This window comes from Castor canadensis, chromosome 5 (assembly GCF_047511655.1).
Source record: "Castor canadensis chromosome 5, mCasCan1.hap1v2, whole genome shotgun sequence".
Taxonomy (NCBI): domain Eukaryota; kingdom Metazoa; phylum Chordata; class Mammalia; order Rodentia; family Castoridae; genus Castor; species Castor canadensis.
In genome coordinates, this window is record NC_133390.1 from 169,544,842 (window position 1) to 169,566,150 (window position 21,309).

The 21,309-nt window shown below is 50.9% G+C and overlaps 1 protein-coding gene across 3 annotated transcripts in view; it reads right to left on the minus strand.

The window, feature by feature from the left end:
- Sulf2 (sulfatase 2) overlaps positions 1 to 21,309 on the minus strand; it is a 96,187-nt gene that overhangs the window by 47,496 nt on the left and 27,382 nt on the right. For all 3 annotated transcript variants that reach the window (XM_074074949.1, XM_074074950.1, XM_074074948.1), the window contains exon 3: positions 11,546 to 11,785. In XM_074074949.1, the coding sequence (XP_073931050.1) occupies positions 11,546 to 11,785 (240 nt within the window). The remainder of the gene's footprint in view (positions 1 to 11,545; positions 11,786 to 21,309) is intronic.

Sequence of the window (21,309 nt, forward strand, 5' to 3'; positions counted from 1 at the left end):
ACCAGGACATTCTTCAGTATTGGGTTCGTTTCCTATTTCCTCATAAAACTTTGTAACTGTTGCTCGTGCACACTTTACAACAATTCAAAGGTGTCAGTAGTACATCCCCTATGAGACTGACAATTAGATTAATTAAGCCCAATCTAAGAGCCATTTTTAAATAAATCTCTTTGTTGCTTATGGCCAAAAAGGTTGGATTGGCACTAACTTCGATCTGTTCCCCTCCTCTGTGGGACAAAAAGTTATGACTTTCAGGAGAAGCTACTCCTGGCTCCAGGGGACAAAACTACCAAACTGGCAAAATCTTCAGAGGCGACCGTTCGGAAAACCAGTTTAAGAGGATGCGACCCCTGAGGGGTTGGTGTTGCCCAACTTCTAAGAGAAACAAATGGCGTTCAGCCACCCGAGACAGCTCAAAAACTACACAAATGAGGAGACTTCGCCAGATCTAAGTGGAGTCAATTATTCCAGACCTCTAAAAGTCACCAAAGCTGAGAGATTTTTAAAAGGGACTCTTCTGCATGTGCTCTAATATTTAAGGCTTCTAGGCTTCTTGCAAAAGGCAAACTCATGTCTTTGGCCAACATCTTCTGTTTAAGCAGAGGCAATCTGACTTTCAACGGCATCTAACTTCTGTGTAGGGACACTGAGTCATCTTTCTGTACGGATCTGATTCTTCTGGTGTTTACCCTCTAACTGGACTGGCATCGGTCCCCTAGTACACCTGGCTCCTAATGTAGGTACTACTCCAAACAATCAGCCCTTAACTGCCCACTAGAGTGTCAGTCCAGAGGGCCGTCTCATGGTTAAAATAGGTACAGTTTATAAACGCCTACAGAAAAAGGTAACCAGAGACTCTAGCTTCTCAAAATGAAAAGTCAGATTCTTTAACCTTCCTGCTACACCTCGCAGGGCTCCCCTCTGATGCTCCTATCGTTGTTACTGTTTGGGTCATGCCTTCTAAACCAGATTTCTCTCTTCCAGGATAAAAGCCTTTAGGACCCAAATCATAAGGCAATAGTGCGCTTGATCTCTGCAGCTGACGAGCTCTCCATGAGGAGCCTCGATTGTACCGGACAATGGTTCAGACACCTTGTGTCCAAATGAGCACCAAGGAAAAGAAGTAGGAGAGACAATTTCCCCTGTGGGTAGGGTCTGCTGCCCCTTGTAAGCTCAAAGCAGATTCAAAAGAAAAGAGAACTCTGGTCCCTCAGCAACCTCAACACTTTTGGGGGAGGGGATCATGTCTCTCAGGAGGCATTTGAGGCAGGCTAAAATTAGGGAAAATATGGGACTCAGAAAAATGTAACAACTCAGATTAACCACGCTCTGGTTTAGCCACCACCCTCACCTGCCCAGAAACCACCCATGCCCCTTCCCCACTCATTGATCATGGGACGGAAATCACTTGGTGCTTCCCTTCCCATAGGTTAGCATAGATTTTAAAAGCACCTGAGAAGGGAAGCAGCTCTCTCTGCCTCCAGATCACACCTGCGCCCACCATGCTCCCTTTCATAATTCCCTTCCCTAACTTGTAATAAACTCCAGTTTCACCCACATGTCCTGCCATGGATTCTTCCCCACTGGACACAAAGAATTTGGAATTCTTCTGATCACAGACTGCACCTACCAGCAACACTACCACCTAGGAATATTGTTAACACCAGCAAGACTCTCATTACCATCTGCTAAAGAGAAGCCTGTCATCTGGACTTTTGGGTATAATTTTCAGGTTTAAAAAAGCCTCTTACAACTGAAACAGAACACATCTGGGGTTGAAGTGTGGACTCCACTACTGACTGCCATTGTCCGAGATTTAAATTTGGCCCCCAGGAGTGGAAAACAGAAGTTGAGCTGTCCAGGGAGGGTTTTGATCCCACCCTTGCCACCAGTAGAAGAGCCCTGTGATGTTCACCATCTGTCACTGTGTTTTCTGGGGCTGCTGGTCTGGGTAGCAGAGAACAACCCCACTCACTAGCAGGGAAGAGAAGCAGCTCTAGAATACTAAAAATATTAGATACGAAATCCACAGGCCACAAGTCTTTGGTTTTTTTTGGCAGACAAATTGACTGAGGAGGCAGGGCTGGGAAGAAATGCAATAAATAACCCCAGAGCCTCACAGCTCAGGGCTGGGGCACTTCTGTCAGTTGGTAACTGGATCCTTTTCACTTTGGGCTGCTCACAAGGTTATAGCGTGAGCTTCTCCTGCTTTTGAAAAGACTCTAAGCACAAATTGCTGTACACAGTCATCAATCAATGCTGTGGAAATTCTGGATGCCAGAGATTGGAACTTGCTGAATTTGACAACAGTGGGAAAGCAAGTGAGTGGTGGGGACATGACAGTGCACAGAGGAGGCAACCTGAGCTGGGAGCAGAGGCTGGGGGCTGGGAGAAGACCCTCCTCCCCCAGGAGGCTGCAGCTGGGTTTCCCTGATGAGCATCTGCTAAATTATTTGTCTGCACACCTCCCATCTGCCTGAATTTTGTAACTCTGCTTTCCTCCTTCCCAGTCCTCCCTGTTCTTCTGGGGTTGTTTGTAGGCCCCCCACCACACACACATTATCAGTGTCTGGCCAATCAGTTAATCTAATCTCCCCAGCCTCTGTGATTGGATATGGGAGAAACATGTAATCACATCTGAGTCAGTGAGAGCCTCCCTGAGACTTTCCTGGGCCCCATTAGAAGGAGGCCTCTTTTTCATCTGGGGTCACTAGGCTGGTGACATCTCACCAGTAGGGGCCACCACACTTCCTTAGAGTCCTTCCAAAGAAAAGAAAAATCCAAGAAGCAGAAAGACAGAGTTCTTACAGCAGTGCTTGAGCACTGGGTCCCAGAGAACTCATTTCAATTATATTTCTTGATACTGGATAAGTGAGACAGAAATCCAAATTCCATGTTGCCCCATTTCCTGCTTACTTCAAGCCTAAGGCTGAGTCATGCATTCATTCAAATCTTTATGGAGCACCCAGTCCCTGCCAGGCACTGTTCACAGATGAGCAGCAAACAAAACCGGTGAGAACAAAGTTCAAAAACTTTTCCAGTTTCAAGAGGAAGGTAAGTCATAAGAGGATAAAGCAGCGTGTCATAGCAAATAATGACGGGTAAAGAATATCAGTTGTTACACGGAGTTCAGGAGAGTGGAGGGCATCGACCAGGGAAGTTCCCAATTGAAGATGAATGATGACAAGGAATACTGTGAACAGTATTTTACACAGAGGCAAGTGCTAAGGTCCTGGGGCAAAAAATGACCTTGGAATGGTAGAGGAATAGCAAAGAGGCCACATGACCATACAGTTGTCAGGAAGGGAGAGAGAGGTAGGAGGTGTGAACAGAGAGGTGAGCAGGCCAGGCAAGGAGCTGTGAGTTTACTGAAGAGCAGAAAGCAGCCAGTAGATGGTTCTGAGCAGGGAGTGACATGGTTATGTTTAGGAAGAATGGCTAGATGCTGGGGACTGGTGGGGACAAGCAGGTAGCCAGGGCCAGGGCCCCTGTGGGTCATGTCCCTTTACAAGCCCAGTTTCCTGTCTGTCTGTTGCAGGTGGGCCACTGCTGTCAAAGAAGCTTGGGCTGCTGGCAACCCCAGAAGCCCAGGCTGGGCTGCAGGTGACGGTGGCAGGAAGGGCGTCTGCTTGGACCTCTACCTGGATGCAGCCTCAGCCACCCTCCCTGCGAGCAAGTGAGTGAGGGTCATGCAGTTCTAGCAGATGAAGTCAGGGCCACTCATCTCTCACAAACCCAATTAGCTGGGAGGGAGGCTCCCAGGTTCTATGGCCTGCTGAGTCAGCATCAGGACCTCTGGGTCTTAAATTCTTGGCTGCTCCCTTTTCAGTATGGAGGGACGGATGGGGGAGGGGAGAAAACCTCTTAGAAAACTCTCAGCCCAAGGCCCCGGAGTCTGCCAATCAGTGGACATTTAATTAGCGCCTTGGCGTGTCTGGCGCCAACCTGAACCTTCAAAGGATTGTTCTCGGTGCTATTAGATGATGTCCCTTTTCTACGACAAACATTTTGTAAGGCTCCTTATTTTCTCAAAAAGAAATTTATGAGAAACAAAAGATACCTATGCACATCATTGCTAAAAATTCATATAATGTTCAATTGCAATTTATAAGAAAAATAAAGAGAAAACGATTTATAATAAAGGAAAATTTCAATACGAAATTTCTCCAGCACATCCATCAGTAAGACAGGATGGAGCAGTCAGATGCCAGCACCAGACAGATCCCCAGGAAGGGTGACAGTCACAAATGCGGCTGGGTGGGCGGCAGCATTTGCAATTCAAATGTCTTGGGTGTCACTGCTGTCAGGGATGGGAGTTTTTAGAAATAAGGAATAACTCATGGAGAAGTTTTGCATGCAATTAAAATATCCCTCCATTTTCTTGTCACAAACATTCCTGAGAAATTCAGGCTATATTAGAACTGCCAAAACCCTTCCATATTTATATATAAGAGGCTCGAGGCTCAGATAAAAATAAACATGAAATAACCCACCCTATGAATGACCCGCAGAAGACGCAGAGACTATGTGGACTCTGCACAGCAGGCCACCAAAGCCCCTGATCTCTGTCCCTGGAAGCCTGCTGTATCCCAACCTGTATTACTACTAGAAAGGCTTTCATGAGTTTTATCCCAGAGGGGGCTGTGTGCTCCCTTGAGAACCACCAGGTGAGGAAAAAAGCTTGCCAACAGGTGGCCTAGGCCTAATCCACCTCCCCAGGCATGCTTGCTGTGAGACTGCCTGGTTTATAATTATTTATTTGTAAAAAGAAGAGTTCACAGTCCACCTTTGAAACCTAGGTGCTTTTCCCACCTGCCTGGCCCCTGTGCACATGAGTTTGGCACTCCAGGCTAGAAAGGTTCACAGAGGGGCAGAGACAGCCCCTCAGCCTGGGAGGGTCGACGTCAGGGTGCTGGCTCTCTTCCTTTGCTGAGACCCCTTGCGCCTCCCTTCTCTTCTCATTTCCCCTCGCCACACAGGTGGATTCGTAGGGCTGGGTGGGGCCCCAAGTCGGAGCTCCTGTGTGGCTGCCCCTGAGCCCAGGTCCCTAACCCAAGATGTACGATGGAAGGGGAGGCTGGAACAACAGGTCCAGGCTAGGGGCCACTAGGGGAGCAGACCCAGCTCATAGAACCAGTCCTGCAAAGCGGACTTACATTCTTATCACTGCTGTCACCATTCTATTCTCCAAGGTTTATGTGGCCCCATGCCCTCAAAAAAAGCTTCCCTTCAAGTGGTTCATTCTCACACTGACCCCTTTGTGATGCCAGAAGAGTCTAAACGAGCATCATCCAAGGTGGCACCTGATGGACACCAAATACTTTAATCGTGGCTTGTGTGCCCAAGAAACTTAAGTTTTACTTTTAATTAGAGTTAAAAAGTTCCTCAAGGCTAGAGGCAACTGTACTGGGCCCTGTGGCTTTGATCTTACCCCTTCTGGAATGTTCTGGGAGTTGCAGTAGTGACCAGAAGACTAGAGGTCACTTTCCTTCTGACCTCCACAGTTTCAATGCCACTGAAGTCAGAGAGGGAGGATGGTGGACACCATTGGTTTGGCCAGCTGGGCAGCCACACAGTCTACACTGAGGACCACAGCCCTGTGGCAGGGTGGGTGGCTAGTTGGCCCTGAGTTCCTGCTGGCCTCCAGGGATGGCCCTAGTTTAACATAAGGCTCTGCAGCCTCAATGGAGGTGAATGCGTGGGCTAAACTGTGATCCCCAAATCCACATCACGCCCTTACCCCAGGAACTGGGCAGAGACCTTATCTGCATGATGGCCAAGTGATCCCGATAAAATGAGGTCACACTAGATAAGGGTGGACGCCAGTCCAGGGACCCGGATCCTAGTAAGAAGGGAAATCTGGACAAGACACGGAGAAAAGATGGCCATGTGAAGACGGAGGCAGAGACTGGAGTAATGTGGCCACAAGCCAAGGACACCTGGGCCATCAGGCCGAGGCAGGAATGGATGCTCCCTTGTAGCCTTTGGAGGCGGCACTGCTTGAGACCTCTGGAGAGACTTTAGACTCTGGTTTCCAGAACTGAATGAGAAGAAATGGCTTTTGTTTGAGGTCACCTGTTAGTGCTACTTTGTTTCTACGAACCGGAGTGCAGAGAAAGGGCCAGGAGGCTGCCTGCCATGAGCTCCACGGGGCGGAGCCCTGCTGTCACACCACCAGGCTGGAGGGGTGGCAGGCGGACAAGAGGCAGCTGGGCTGAGGGCAGAAGGGAGTTGTGTTAGTGTGTGTGCCTGCTTGTGTGTACTTGAGGGGAGAGGAAGAGAGCGGGGCGCAGAACCAGGAGAGAAGCCAAGCAGAGAGAAGGCCGCCATTGTGAAGGCAGGGCCAGCTGTGTTGGAGGAGGGTGGCTGGGGATCCGTGAGCCCCCTCTTCTCTGGGTGCAGAGGGAAGGAAGAAGAGAGTAGGCCGGGACGGGGGTGCAGGGGAGAAAGAAGGGAAGAGATGGAGTTGGCTGCTGGCCCCAGATGGAGCACGTGCACCCATCCGGTTTCCCGACAAAGACTTACTGAGCATCTAGTGTGGGGTGGGGACACAGGAGGGAGCTGACACTGTCCTTCTTTCTATGGAGCTGGCATTCTAGAAGCAAGGCATCAATAAGATACAAGGGCAGAATGTCCAGCCCATAGTGAACAGGGCCAAAACAACGGTTGAAGGAAGTGACAACCAGGACAGGGATACAGCAAGAGGGGGTGACACTTAACATGGAAGTCTGGATGATAAACAAATTCATAAATACATGTTAGGTGGTGTCGAGGGGGTTCAAGGGAAAGAAAGTGGATGAGGAGGTAAGGGGGGGATTGGGGTGGTCAAGGAAGGCTTCTGAAGAGGTGAGACTGGAACACAGAGCCGAGGAAAGCACACAAGCAGTCAGTGCTCATGATCTGAAGAAGTTTCTAGAGAAGGAAAGAGTATATTCAAAGGCCCTGAAGTGGGTGAGTGCCCCGGGTCACTGATTGTTTGAGCAACAGGAAGGAGCTGCTATGACTGGAGTGGAGGGACAAAGGGGAGAATGGGAGGCGAGGGGCTTCTACTCTGAGTAGGTGGGAGACATGGAAGACTGTTTGCAGAGGAGCAGCAGAGTGTGACATTGGTTTTGACAGGATCCCTTGACTGCCTTCTTGAGAACAGACATTGGGGGCAAGGGCAGGGGCAGGAGCAGTGCGGCCAGGAGGAAGGGACTGGGACTAAGCAGGTAGGGACGGGGGCAACGGCAGCACAGGGGACTCTGTGCACACTCTGAGGCAGAGTGATGGGGTTTGCTGATGGGCTGAATGTTAGGCGTTAAGATTTTGGCCTGAGTACCTGGAAAACTGGAGCGGGTGAGTGCTGCCTGCAGAGGAGAGGGACAAGACCAGGAAGTTGTGCTGAGCACAAGGGCCTAACAGGCAGGGGATCTCAGAAGGTGTTGCTGAGGCTGATGGAAGTGGCCTGTTGGGTTCAGGGCAAGGAGCAAACAGGCAGAGTGGGAGGGAGAGAGGCAAGAAGGCAGCTTAGCTTGAGGGTCATGTGCACTTGTTCCCCACCCCCATCCCTGCCTTCAAAGGCAGTGTGACTGTCAGGGACACCCAGCACCCTGTGTAAAGGGGCATCGAGTGCAATGCCCTATGCCCTGCCATGGCAAGTGCTGGCACTGAGGCCACACAGTGAGGGAAGCTGCCCACAGTGCATGGTCAAGCCCAGGTCCTCAGGCAACCTCCCTCCCCAGCTTTGTGAGAACAGCTGAGGTGCTCAGGACCAAGACTGAAACAGGCTCCAACTGGGAATCCTGGCAAAGCCTGGCTTGAAAGGAGAGGGAGCTCCCCTCTTCCCTGGCACATTCTAGAATGTGGGGGTAAGGGCAGAGGCTCACCCCCATCTCTAAAAGTCTGTACAGATAGCAGACGTGGGGGTGAGGAAGCCACCCCAGAATGCAGATGCACGTAGGAATGTGGGAGGAGAATGGTGTCACCCCAAGGAGAAGATGGCACTCATCCTAATTCACCAGGAAGGGTGGAGAAAGGTGCTTTGTTTCTCCTGAAGAGTTGGGTATGGAAATCTGAGACTGGCATCCAGAACTCCTTTCCTCTCATTCTTCCCCATGGCCTTCCATTTCTACTTGGGGACCTTGGGGCTAGGGAGCATTGGAATCTACTTGGGGATCTGGGAACAGGTGGGGAGGCTAAGCCCATTGGCCGGCTCCCACATTCTCCATGGTGATTGGGCCAGGGATTGGCATGTGACTCCAGCTGGCCCAATCAGAAAGAATCACACAACTTCAACATTCTGAGAGAGTGACACTCTTGCTCTGGCTGGAGCAGAAGCTGTGAACATGCCCGTGACCAGGTGAGACCTTGAGTTTTCCCGAGAAATCAGGAACCAAGGGATCTGAGTCTGCCTAAAGCTTCAGCACAGCTTATCAAAACCAGTCCTAGCTGGCTTTCTGCCTCTCCAATCTGAGGGCAGTTTACTGCCCACGAGCATCGCACATCTTAAGGAGAGGCAGAGCAGCGAGGAAGGCCCTGGCTCACAGAACCCATGTTGCCCTTCAGAGCTGAGGGTACGGGGCCAGAGCGGAATTGCTGGGTGGGAGGAGGCGCGCATTTGCAGCCTTGGTGGAACTGAGTAAATGCTTCAAGGTGGCAGGCTGATTTGCTTTCCACTGCCAGTGTGTGGCCTTAGTTTCTGACAGCCTCAGCAGCTGGCGTGGTAGGACCTCTTGGTATGTGCTGTGGTGAGAGGAGACAGGGACTTGAAGGCTGCATTGGCTCTTTGAGGACTACCTGAGGTCCAATGCACTGTCAGTCACCAGTTCACTGGTCCGAGGTCGTTTGTGTGAACCACTGTCATCACTAAATTTCTTAAGTGCTTACCACAAGCCAGTCACTGCTGTAACATAGGCTTCACGAAACCCTGTGAGCCAAGTGATATTATTGTGTACAGTGAGGAAAACAAGGCAGAGAAGTGAAGCAACTAGTCCAAGCTCAGGCAGCCCGAAGGTGCAGTGTCCAGATTCAAATTCAGGCACAGCCCGTGTTCTCGAACACTTTGCAGAGAGCTAGGAGGGTTTCCTGCTGAGAGCCCTGAGTAATGGAGCCTTGTGGGTAAGTCCCTGAACAGTCAGGGTGGCACAGGTTCAGCTGCTGACATGTGCCAGGAAGCCACAGCCAGAAACATTCACAAATTGATATTTATCCTGCCAAAAGTTAGCATCTCTCACTTCACCCTCTATCGATCTCTACAGGAAACATGGGTGACACAAGGTGAGATGACTGCAGAGGGAAAGCGCTAATCTTTTCAAAGATGCGGGATTATGTGACATTAATTAAGGTGGTGCTAAAGGACAGTTTGAGACACACACAAATCCACCCAACAATCTGCTGTTGGAGACCAGGGAAGAGCAGACCACCGAGAAGGACGGCAATGCGGGAGGCTCTTCACAGCGAGATTCAGAAGTCAGAGGAGGGACAGGGGCCGTGGAGGCCCTCCCTGAGCTTGCTGTGACACTCAAGGTGAAGTGGAGGATGTCATTTATGCCACCATTTATGTTCATGGGACAAATTACACCCCTCACTGATACCTCATCAATCTACGGGCTTCAGAGAGCTTCATTAGTTACAGCCTAACCTTTGCTAAACAAAGTAAAGCCATTTTCAAAACTGTGTATTTCATTTTTTAGGATAAAGTATCTAACCTGATCCATCAGTAGCACTTTTTATTGTGAACGTCTGGCTTCTGGCATCCTCCTTACAGCTGGCCTCCCAGATTCGAGGATATCACAAACACAAAGAGCTGAGAACCACACCATGGTCCAGATTCGAATTCCCCCTCAGTATCTATTTCTTCTTCTAGCAAACTAAAATAATTTTCAGCTGTGCAAAGAACCACCCAGAATAAAGACTACATTTCCCAGGCTACTTTGCAGCCACATGTGATCATGTGACTTATTTCTGCTTCCAGGACAAATAAGGAGTAGAGTGTGAGTCTTTGACCGATTCATGGAGCAGAACCAGCAAAGCAGCATGGAATTTAGTTCTTTATTTATTTAGAGACAGAGTCTTACCCTGTAGCCCAGGCTGGCTTGGAACTCAGGATCTTCCTACTTCTGCCTCCTGAGTGCTGGGATTACAGGCAGGTACTACCATGCCAGGCTATTCACAGCATGGCATTTTAATTGAGAGCAATAAACAGCTTGGATCTCACTCAAATTTAAATGCAACTCTGTCAGCTTTCCTGCATGTCTGCACGGATATAGGGTCTAACATGGCTCAAGACCCAGAAGGAGCAATCAGCCATCTCTCCTTGCGGGATTAAAAATCTACTCTACAACCTCATATGTACCTTGAGAAGAAAATTCATCGAAAAGGGATTGTGAATTCATTATCATGTCTTCTTGTCATTTTCTCAATAGACTCTGATTAGTGGTACGTAATACCATGCAGTTTAAATGTTTTCATTTTAAACAACAATTAAAACTCCAGGCAGGCATGGATAGCATTTCTGGACCTGAGTGGCAGGTGCCCCTTTAATCGGGGCCGATGCCCAAGCCCCCAGCCATCTAAAGTTCAGGCCACAGTAATCTCTGACACACCACTTTCTGCCAGGCCCAGAAAGCAGCAGGGTTGTGTGTCCATATGCTGGCATGCACAAAGCAGTGGGGCTCTCCAGTTCTCACAGTTGAGCCCACTTTCTAGGTGTTTCTGCTAGTGGGACAAGAGTGTGGGGGATAAACAGCCCCTTGCTTGCTGCACCAGTCCCATGGTGCCTTATCAGCCCAGCTATGCATTGAGAGGCTGCCTAGCCCCAAAGGGTCTTGTCATTCCCTCATGTCCCTTCCACCCAAACCAACCCCTAGTCACTTGGATGCAACTTCCTGGGGTGGCAATGTTTGAGCCACTGTATCTGGTTTCCCACCTTCCTTGGCTCCTTGCTGAGGTGGGGAGGATTTATTGTTTTAGATTCAAACAAGTTCAATGAACTGAATCTAGAGGATTTTGCACCAGGGCTGGAGTGTGTGTTGTGCCATTATTTACCTCTGTCTCAGACACCTGGCCTGGCAGAGGAGCCAGGTTCTGGGGACCACCACAGAACCTCCTGCAGGACAGATGATCAGGAGCCAGCGCGATGGCTGGGGCAGTGCTGACAAAGATCCATCTCCACGCCAACACCCCAGTTACCACCACTGGGCGCCAGTCTCTACCTCTGCTCCTCTCCAACCCTCACCCTGATGTTCCAGAACATCTTCCATGCTGATGGTCCGAGCCCATCAATCAGTTCCCTAAATAAGTTAACAGAAAACAAACCCGTGCAGGGACACTGTGGCTTCAATGTGATCAATTCGTATTTTAAGTGGACTCCCTTTTTTCGAAAGTCAAAACTCTTAGAAACAGTCACTCGAATCTGTATTTTTTTCTGATTCCAACACATAGAAACAAACGCGCAACTTTGAAATGAAAGTGGCTTGCTGTACATCCTGGACTCACCTTGGGTAGTGGCCACAAGGACACTGTCCCCCGTGGAGGCCCCGCCCATCCCTCCCCTGCTGCTCACCTGTGCGGTAGCCTGTGCTGTTGAGGTACACGGCAAAGGTGCGGCTCTCGTGCTGCGCCTGCCAGGAGGGCGACGAGCAGTTCTCGTTGTTGGTGTAGGTGTTATGGTTGTGTACGTACTTGCCGGTGAGGATGGACGAGCGGGAGGGACAGCACATGGGCGTGGTCACGAAGGCGTTGATGAAGTGCGCCCCGCCCTGCTCCATGATGCGCCGGGTCTTGTTCATCACCTGCATGGACCCTGCAAGCACAGGGTGGGGTGAGCTGGGACCCCTGCTGCCCCAGGGAGCTGCATGCCCATCCATGAGCGGGGTGGACGTCTCAGAACCTGCACCGTGGTGTCCTGGTTCAGTCGACACACATGGTGGGAGTAAAAACCTGCTTTTAGGTGAGCTGAGACTCGCTGGGTGCCGCTGGCTCACGTCTGTAATCCCAGCTATTTGGGAGGCAGAGATCAGGAGGATCATGGTTCAAAGCCAGTCTTGGCAAATAGTTTGCGAGACTCTAGCTCAAAAATACCCAACACAAAACAGGACTGGCAAAGTGGCTCAGGTGGTAGAGCGCCTGCCTTGCAAGGGTGAGGCCCTGAGTTCAAACCCCAGTACCGATCTAAGCCTAGAATCAAACTAACTCTGCTTTACGTATAAACGGGATGTATTTTTGGCAGAGTACTAATATACATGCTTTGGGGGCAGGGGAGGATTATACTGTTTGATTTGGAACCTTCCCAAGAATTGTTCCCTCTTAATGAAACCTGGGCACATCAACCCAAGGCCAACCTTCCTGAGGATTTCCTGGCTGCCCAGCTGCACCCCCACACCAGGGGTCCACCTGGAGCCCACTCTGCACCTGTTCCCAAATCCAACTATGCTGCCCAGCTGCACCCTGGGGGCCCCAGGACACTTTGGCTTCTATTCTCTGACATCTTCTCCCCGCAACAGGTATTATTAGGACTTAAATATACACACCACTAGTGCGCTTTCATTCATGCCTAGTCTCGTTTCTCCGGGAAGCTGGAGGCAGAGCAAAGCTTTGGGAGGAAGGAGATGCACGAGTGCAAGCCCTACTGTGTGCAGGCTGTGTTCCACCAGGGTCAAGGCCAGGCGCTCTATGCACTGCTGGATTCCCTGCACCACATGGTGACACACAGTAGGTACTCAACCCCTGGGGAAAGCGGATGCCTAAATGGACACTGTGGCTGGCGGTCTGGGAAGTATTCCTTGCAGATTCCTCTCTGTCGTGGCCCCTGGGGTTCCCCTTTCCCGGTGGTTTTCAGTATCTAGTGAGCCCCAGAAGTTATGGCCATGACTTAATTGTTGAAATTGGTGAACGTGGCCTTTCTGGAAAAAGGCTCTTGGTTCTTTGTAGACGTAAATGTGCAGATCTTAAGAGGAGGTTAATCTGGCTTGCTCAGGTGTCCACACAGGAGGCAGAAGAGACGCCACCCAGGCCCAGCCCTCTGGGCCACGCAAGACAGAGCAGAGACTGGGCTGACGTGTCCATGAGCTGAGGAGCCCCTGGAGTCTTCAGGAGGGGGCCAACCCTGCTGGACCCCCTTGCATTTGGACTCCCGGCCTTTAGAACTCTGAGAGAAGAGTGTTGTCTTAAGCTGCCTGGTTTACTGTAACTTAGTAGGCCAGTAGGAAGCCAACCAGGCTTTTGAGGTTTGGCTGGAGAGCCCTGATTCCAAAGACCCAGAGACCCCCTCCTGAGAACCTCCTCCACCCTTCCCCACCCTGGATGGCTACGGAAAGGTTCATCCAGCTCTTTTACCCCATCTCTCCAACAAGAGGGGAAGGAAACGCCAGAATTTCCTTGACACAAACAGGTCCTATCTCTTCACTGCTTAAAATCATCCACAGTTCCCACTGCACTAGGAATAAGGCCCACATTCCTTCCCGAGGCCTCATCTTGCTCAGTGGGTTTGCCGAGGTTGCTCTCCTGATTGTCTCTCAAATACTCTAAGCTCATTCCTGCCCCAGGATCTTTGCACTCGCCATTGCCTCTGTCAGGGCTTCTCTTCTTGAGAACTTTGGCTGGGGAAGCTTATCATGTAGCTCTCAGATCAAAGGTCACATCTTCAGCAGGCCAGCTGACCTTCTGAGCACTGGGTTCACTTCCTGTTACACCATTTATCTCCTGAAATGAGCTGGGGTACTGGTGCTTCCAGCTGGAACTGGTGGGCAACACAGGGTCTTCACTGTGTGGGGTGCCTCCTTCTGGAGGAGTGGGCTTCATTAGGCCTTCCTGGAGCAGATGGTGCTACTCAGCAGAGCCTGAAGGAAGGCCTGAGACTGGAGAGGTCCGGGCTGTGTGGACCCTGAGCCCAGCTGCCCCTTGCAGCTCTGCAGGATGCCTTCAGTTGGTTTCGGAAGCCCCACGGAGCCGCCTCCTCCAGTCTCTATAGCTATCCACCAGTCAGAGCCAGCACCCTGCAGGCACCTCTCTGATGTTCTCACTGTCCTGGGGCCTAAGGCTTCTCTCTGAGGTCCTAAAACAAAGCTGAGTTTCTCTTCCACTCTGCCATAGTGACCTTGCCTCAGGGGTGCACCTGGCTCCAGGACAGGGTCCTGCTGGATCAGTGGATCCGTGCAAGGAAGGGAATCAGCCTACTGTGTTCACTCGAGCGGTGCCTGACACACAGTAGGTGCTTAAGAAATACCTGTTAACAAATGAAACACTGTCTTCCTTTACTGGGTTTCCAGGCTGGGCTGGGGGGTAGATAAGCCTGTGCATTACTGCTCTATGGTGGAGTTTAAATCTGACTTTAGCACTACACAGGTCACCTGATCTCTAGTTTGCCACACTCCCCAGACCTCCTTATAGTCTTACATCAACCTTGCCTTGCCCACTCACATGACCTGCCAGGCCTCAGGGGTACTGGTGAGACCACCTCCCATTTGTCTTCGTTGAGACAGTGCCGACTTCTCCCGGGGGTGGATGGTGTTGCAGAGTAAGAACAGTCATGATTACTAATGGTGGCGGTGGCTGAATGCTTAGTGTTGGGCGCCCGCTATGTGTTACTTAATTCTTCATGGGCCACTTCAGACAAGGAGGCAGAAATGGGGAGCTGAGGGACGGGTTGCAGCCATGCAGCTGGGAAGGTGTAATTTATGGTGCCCAGAATGTCAATGGCGTCTGTGACTAAGCAGCCCGACAAGTTGAGCCTCCCTGGAGGACAGTGACTTGCTTTATTAAAAGTGCCCAGTGATGAGGTGCTATAAATCCACATGTGTAATGTGCAAACATATGACCTAATCCCCGTGCCAGGCCAGCCCCACTGCAGACAGCCTGCACTGATGGTGGGGAAGGCCCTGGAAGACGCAGCCACACAGAAATCAAAAGGTCGGTTTTCATCTTTCAGATGAAGCAGGACCAGCCAACGAAAACTTATGTTGTCCAACATAAATCTGGGGACACGCAGACAAAAACAGAACCAGTTTCTTTCCATGACCAAATCTCCCCACTGCACTGGGCCGGGGTGAGGCCACCTTGATGCCTCTCTGCCACTCTGATGGGAGGGGAGGACCCTCCTCTCACCCTAGCTAAAGGGACTTAGATCCCAGGGCCGAAATTCACTTGCTTTTGTTTTGCCTTTCTGGGGCAGTGGGGATGGAACCCAGAACTTCCCACTAGGCGAGCCATGCCCAGTCTGATTTGCTCATCTAAAAAGGCCTGGTCGTAACTACCACCATCCATGGGACCTAGCAGGTGCCAGGGACTTTCAAGATCCAAAATGTGATCCAATTTTTGCCATCCCTGTGTCCTTGGTGGCTCCTCCCCTTCAGACCTGCTGCCACAGGGAGCTGTGCACTGCACCCTGCAAGACAAAGAAAGGCTGTGGCTCTAGCTTGGGAACAGAAGGCCCTGGTTTTGACTGATAGTTAACAAGGGGGGCCCTCCTATGCTTGTTTGTTTCAAACCATAGGTGAGTAACACCAGTCTGTGATGCAGGCCTCCTCGGGTGGGTGGGCTGGAGGGGTGAAAAGGGAGTCAGTGAACTCAGGGTCTTGATTTGTACCTCACCACCACTAGTTCTTGCCTGGACTCTTGCAGTAGACTCCTAAGCTGTCCTCTGCTTCCACCTCATCTCTAACATATCAAGAAATACCATTAGGAGCTGGGTGAGGTGGTGCCTACCTGTAATCCCAGCACTCAGGAGGACCTCAAGTTCAAAGCCAGTCTGGTCTATAGATCAAGAAGACCCTTGTTTAAAAAACAAAACAAAACAAAACCCAAACTGGAAAAATGAAATACCACCCTATTCCTTCACTTAAAGTCTTAACAGTGGTCACCATTTTGCTCAGAATAAAATTTCTTTAGCCTACAAGACCTCAGGGATCTGGAAGCTTGCTCCAGCCCCTGTCCCTCCCTCCTGCTCCAGCTGGCCACATGGACCTCCTTGCTGCTCCCAGAACACAAGGTAAGCTCTTGCCTCAGGACCTTTGCACTTGCTGCCCCTCAGTGTAGATTCAATCCTTCATGCATTAGGCTCTCTGCAAACAGTGTCTGCTCTGGGAGGCCCTCTCTGGACTAGGCCGACTAAACTCTGCACCCTCCTCCTTCTTTCACTGTATTCATCTTGACACGTGTGAGGGACTGAAGGGAAATCTTTTTAGCAGACACAGGGACTGAGGCACCTTGGCAGTGTGAGTGGTGGAGGGGCAGATGGCTTATCTTTGCTTTGAATTATTTGAAAGTTTTCAAGGGAGACTGGCAAGGAGAGCTGAGTGCAAAGCAGCTGACGGCAGGCGCTCACGGTGTTGTGGCTGCCCACCGCCGCCTTTCATCTGGGGAACAGATAACCTAGTACGGACTGTTCCAGCAGAGGCCTTTGGGCAAGGACCCTTGTCAGTGATTTTGGTGCCTTTGCACGCTGCCCAAGTCACAATGGAGGGCCACAGCTGGACCTCCTCAGGGTGCTTAGTTACATTTCCTCAGTGCCTAAGGAAAGCAATGACTTGCGTGCAGTTTGAGTGGGACATTTTTCTGGGTTGTATTATGACATTTGAGGGTACTTGGCACCTTTGGTTCCCTTGTACGTTCCTTCCTCCGTGAAAAACATTAAGTTCCACTTCATGTTCATGCGATATAAAGATAAATCTGTTAACACCCTGCACTAAAACACTTTCTCCCACCCTAAAGGGGTTTCTCCTTCTGACTTAAAAGGACTCAGGACATTTTACAGGCCATTAAAGTATCATTGCATCCCGGCACTGCACCTGCTGGGCCAAAGAGAAGCTGGCCCTGGATTTTTCACAAAAAAATTCTTTTTGACATCTCTTTAAGAAAAAACAAAAATCCTGGGAAGCCTGCTGGTGCTGCACAGGTGCACACTTCCTCACAAGGGGCCTGGGCTCCCTGCTACCCCCATGAGCCCCAATACCCATGCTGGGGGACCCTGGTCTTCACTGGTCTCACTTTAGTTTTTTTCCTGTAGAGTTAAGGAGGAGGCTGGATAAATCTCACGTCCGTACTCTTTTAAAAACAGTGAAGAGGTTTCCAGAACAATGAGAGAGAACAGGACTTTACACCTGGCCTCCTAGGTGGCTGCAGGCCTGTGGGAAGGAGGCAGCACGTGTGTTCCTGCAGGATGGCTGCAAAATACAGACATCCTGCTTAAGCATGCCCGCCACCTACCCATGTCTCCCTGGATCTGCTCTGGGGTCCCAAGCTGCACTGTCTTCTCCAGGAGTGAGGCAGGCGAGGAGGAAGGGGACGACACACACCTTGAGCTGAACTTCGGAGCTGCTCCTCGCTCGCCTGCTCAGACTTGTACACTGAAAGGGTTCAGCTGCAATCACACATATGTGGTGTAGCATATACCTGTGCATACGTGTCACACACACACACACCCAGACCGAACCACCCAGGGCCTTTCTCACCTGTTCACTCTGGGTACGAAACAACACTGAATTGAGGGAAAGGACTTTTTTTTTTGTCTTTTCTTTTTTTGGTGCTGGGATCGAACCCAGGGCCTTGTGTATGCTAGGCAAGCGCTATATCACTGAGGTACATCCCAGCCCAAAAACACTGAATTGAGAGACCAAAGAAAAAGGTATCAGCTGCTTTACATCACACATTTCTTTGGGCCTCAGTTTCCATCTCAGCTGTAAGATCACACACAGGTAACTTTAGGTATAAGGTTTCTTTTGACTATGAAATTCTAGGATGACTTTAGAAAACTCTATGTCACCATACCCATTTAGACAGGAAGAGCTCTAAGGTGGAAGACCTGAGTGTGAATTCTGACATTTTAACTTTCTGTTAAGTAAGTACCCTGTGCAAAATATCCCTCCGTGCCTCAGCTTCCTCATCTGAAAGGCAGAGAGAAGAGTGCCTGCTTCCCAGGGTTGTTCTGACTTTCAATAGAGAAAAATCTACATGAAGCTTTTAGTTCAATGTCTGGTGTACAGAAAGAGGTTGATTCATGGTAGCTTTGAAACCTTTTAATGACTGTAGCTCTCAGATGGAGCCTAACACTGAATTCCCAAACTGAGCGCCTCTGGACAGCAGCCTGTCCTCATGAATGTTTGATTAGGTCTCCCTGAAAGTGCTTAAACAATTGAATTGCTAACTTTTTTTTAGGAGGGGGACTGGGGTTTGAACTCTGGGCCTTGTGCTTGCTAAGCAGGCACTCAACCACTGAGCCACGCCCCTAGCCCTTCTTGCTTTAGTGTTTTCAGTCAGGGTCTCATGCTTTGCCAGGGTAGCCTCGCCATCCTCTTCCCCTCACCTCCTGAGTAGCTGGGACAACAGGCATAAGCCACGAGCCTGGCTAACTTTGTTTTTAAATCAGGAGATTTTTACATCAGTTCAGCTTTCTGGCTTTGCTTGAAAAATACAAGTCTGCTGTTGATGGTCCCACAGTGCGAGCATCCACAGCCCACTTTGAAGGGCCCCTGCCACGCCCTCCTCCTATGCTGTACCTGCCTGGTCCTGCATGGGGCAGTCTGAAGATGGAGGGAACCCACGACACACCAGCACTCCTGGGTTTGCAAACCCTTGACTGATTCTGTTCTGGCTAAAGGGACCTGGAGGGACCCATTCTACCATGGCCTGGAGACCCCCAGAGTACAGGCATGCGGGGACAGAGGCAATGGGTTAAAGTGTGGGCCAAGCAGAGCCAGGACAAGGACAGTCAGCGCATGAATGTCCATGAACTCTGGGCACAGGCAGGAAAGCCCTGTGTCCTGTACCATGCTGAGGCTGCTAGTGTTGCCCACCAGGCTGGAGTTCACTTTGCAGCCCTCACCTGGCCCTTGAGTGTCCCCGGAATGTCCCCAATACAGAGGGACCAGCTTGAGAGTGGCTGTCCCAAGCAATGCCTGTTTAACAGCCACTGCAGGTGATAAAACTGCCCAGAGTTGCTCTGTCCTCAGCAGAAGGGTGAGAGGGAGGCCTGGGGGACAAAGGACAGCAACTAGAGGCCATATCTGGACAGGTGGATATTCGGTCAATGATATGCTCACTGCAGTAGGTGGCATCAACGGCTGTGCCTGTAACAACCCAGAGTCACTACTCCGGGTCCCATCCTGATGACTGTATTGGGTGGCCCCATCCCAGGTTCCAGCAACCACTTGCTCCCCTCCTCCCTGGCCCTGGAGCTGTAGATAACTTCATGGTGACTGACTAGCCCCCAGGCGGTTCCACACACCCTAGCAAAAAATAGTTAAGCCCTCCTAGGATAATCCAAATTTGTATGTGCCCTGTGCACCTTGATCTCAATCATGTGACTAACAAGTTCTGTTCAGGTCACATGTGACTTGTGGGTTGAGGTCCTCATCAAGGGCTGACTTAACTTGCAGGTCTTTCCTTTTTGCCTCTCTGCTCCCAACTTCCTGTTGCATGTGGCTGTGATAGCTGGAGCTCCAGCAACCATTCTGAAGCACAAGGTGACCTTGAAGCCATACAGTAGGTAGGACAGAGCAGAAACCTGGAGGACTTTGGGTCCCTCCTGTCCTTGAGGTCCAGCTCTGGATCACCAACCTCTAGACATTTTTTATGTGAGCAACAAGCAACATTGTATCTTGAGTGAATAACTGTTAGTTTTTACTTTGTTTTATAAGCAGCCAAGCCCAAGTCTGATATACTTTGATTCCAGAAATCAAGAGCTTCCCCAAGTGCTGCTAAACTGAAAAACAAATCTTGCAGGAATGCTTTTGGCAGGGTAGACACAGGGCAGGTCCCAGGCCTCTCTCCTTCCTGGGATAACAGCACACAGGGAGGCAGGAGGGAGGTGGATCTCTCTGGGCTGGTGGAAGTCACCCTGAGCAGTGTCTGGAATCTGGGCTGCCTGCCACCTGGCCCCTGGGGACTCAGCCTCGAATCCATCTCCTGGCTGTTGTCGGCAGCACAGGGTGCGGCTTCCTTGTGTTCCCAGATGGAAAGTGGAAAACAGTGGCTGCTTGGCCTTTCCTTCCAAGGCCTGCCTCGCTCACAAGGCAGCTGCCCCGGTCTGGGGCCAGCAGTTTGCAGAATCTCAGCCTCTGGGATCCAGGAAAACACCAATAAGCCCAGGGGCTGCCTTGCACAGTCCTGTCCTGTCTGCTCCCGGCCTGGCCCAGACGCGGACAGCCACTGGACAGCTCCCATTGGCTTTTCACAGGCAATGCCACTTCTTGGTCCAGCACTGAGTTCCTGCCCCAGTGTTCCTGTCTCTGCAAGCACAGAGAGACAGCTCTGTAGGCCAGAACCTGGCAGTCAGTGTCCACTGCTCTCTCGAGACCCACTAGCACAGCTTACCAGCTACCATTATCTCCTGCCTGGACGCCTCCATGATGGTCACCTTCAAGCTGGACGCCTCCTTGTCACCTCCTTCAGTCTGTTCTCCACACAGGAGCAGAGCAGTGATGGTCATACTGTCAGATCATGTCTCTCCTCCACCACTGTCCCTCTCATTCAGAACCCAAAGTTCTCCCCGGGTTCAAAGGTGTGTGCCCTGCCTAATCTACCTGACCCCCACCCCACCTCACCCCTGCACCCATCATTTCTCGGACCTCCCCTTCCTGTTCCTTTGCTTGAACTGCTCTGCACTCTGCCCTACTAAAATCCTGACTTTTCCTTTCCCTGCTCCTCCTTGCATCCTCTCCTTCCCACCTTACTCTCACCGCCGCTTGTCACACCATACGCATGGTGTATTTTGTTAAGTCTTCTTTATTTCTCTGTAGAAGTCTGTGAAAGCAGAGGCTTGGTCTATTTTGTTTGCTGCTGGATCACTGATGGCATACAGCAGGCGCTCACTGAGTGAGCGTGTCTGCTGCACACCAGGTCTCTGCTGCAGAGACTCGATAGAATCATGGGTGTCTCCCAACCTGATTGCGCGTGGCCACTCCACCTGCCTCTGGCGCCAGCTCCTGAGTTCCTTTGGGGAAAGCTGCCTCCCCCACCCCAGTCTTCCTGGGTCACGGGGCTCCATGGATGAGTAAGGACCCAGGCCAGCCACACTGCACCTTGTCCTGCTGCCTGGTTCGGGGTTGACCAGATGTCCCAGAGAATATCACGCTCAAGACACTCAATTTGGGAATTTTCACTGTCACCAGTGGGAGAGAGAGGCCCTCTGTACAGGGATGGCTCGCTGTGATCCAACAGAGGTCTGGTAATGCCAGGAGCCATGTGGTGAGCTGGCCTGAGAAGGGAGCCAACCTGAAGGAGAGCAGCAACTGAGGAGATGGAGAGAAAGGTGCCATCCAGAGACAGTGTGCCTGGATCCAGCTGCACCTGAAGCTCAAAATGCACTTGGACTTTTATTTCCATGAGTCAAAT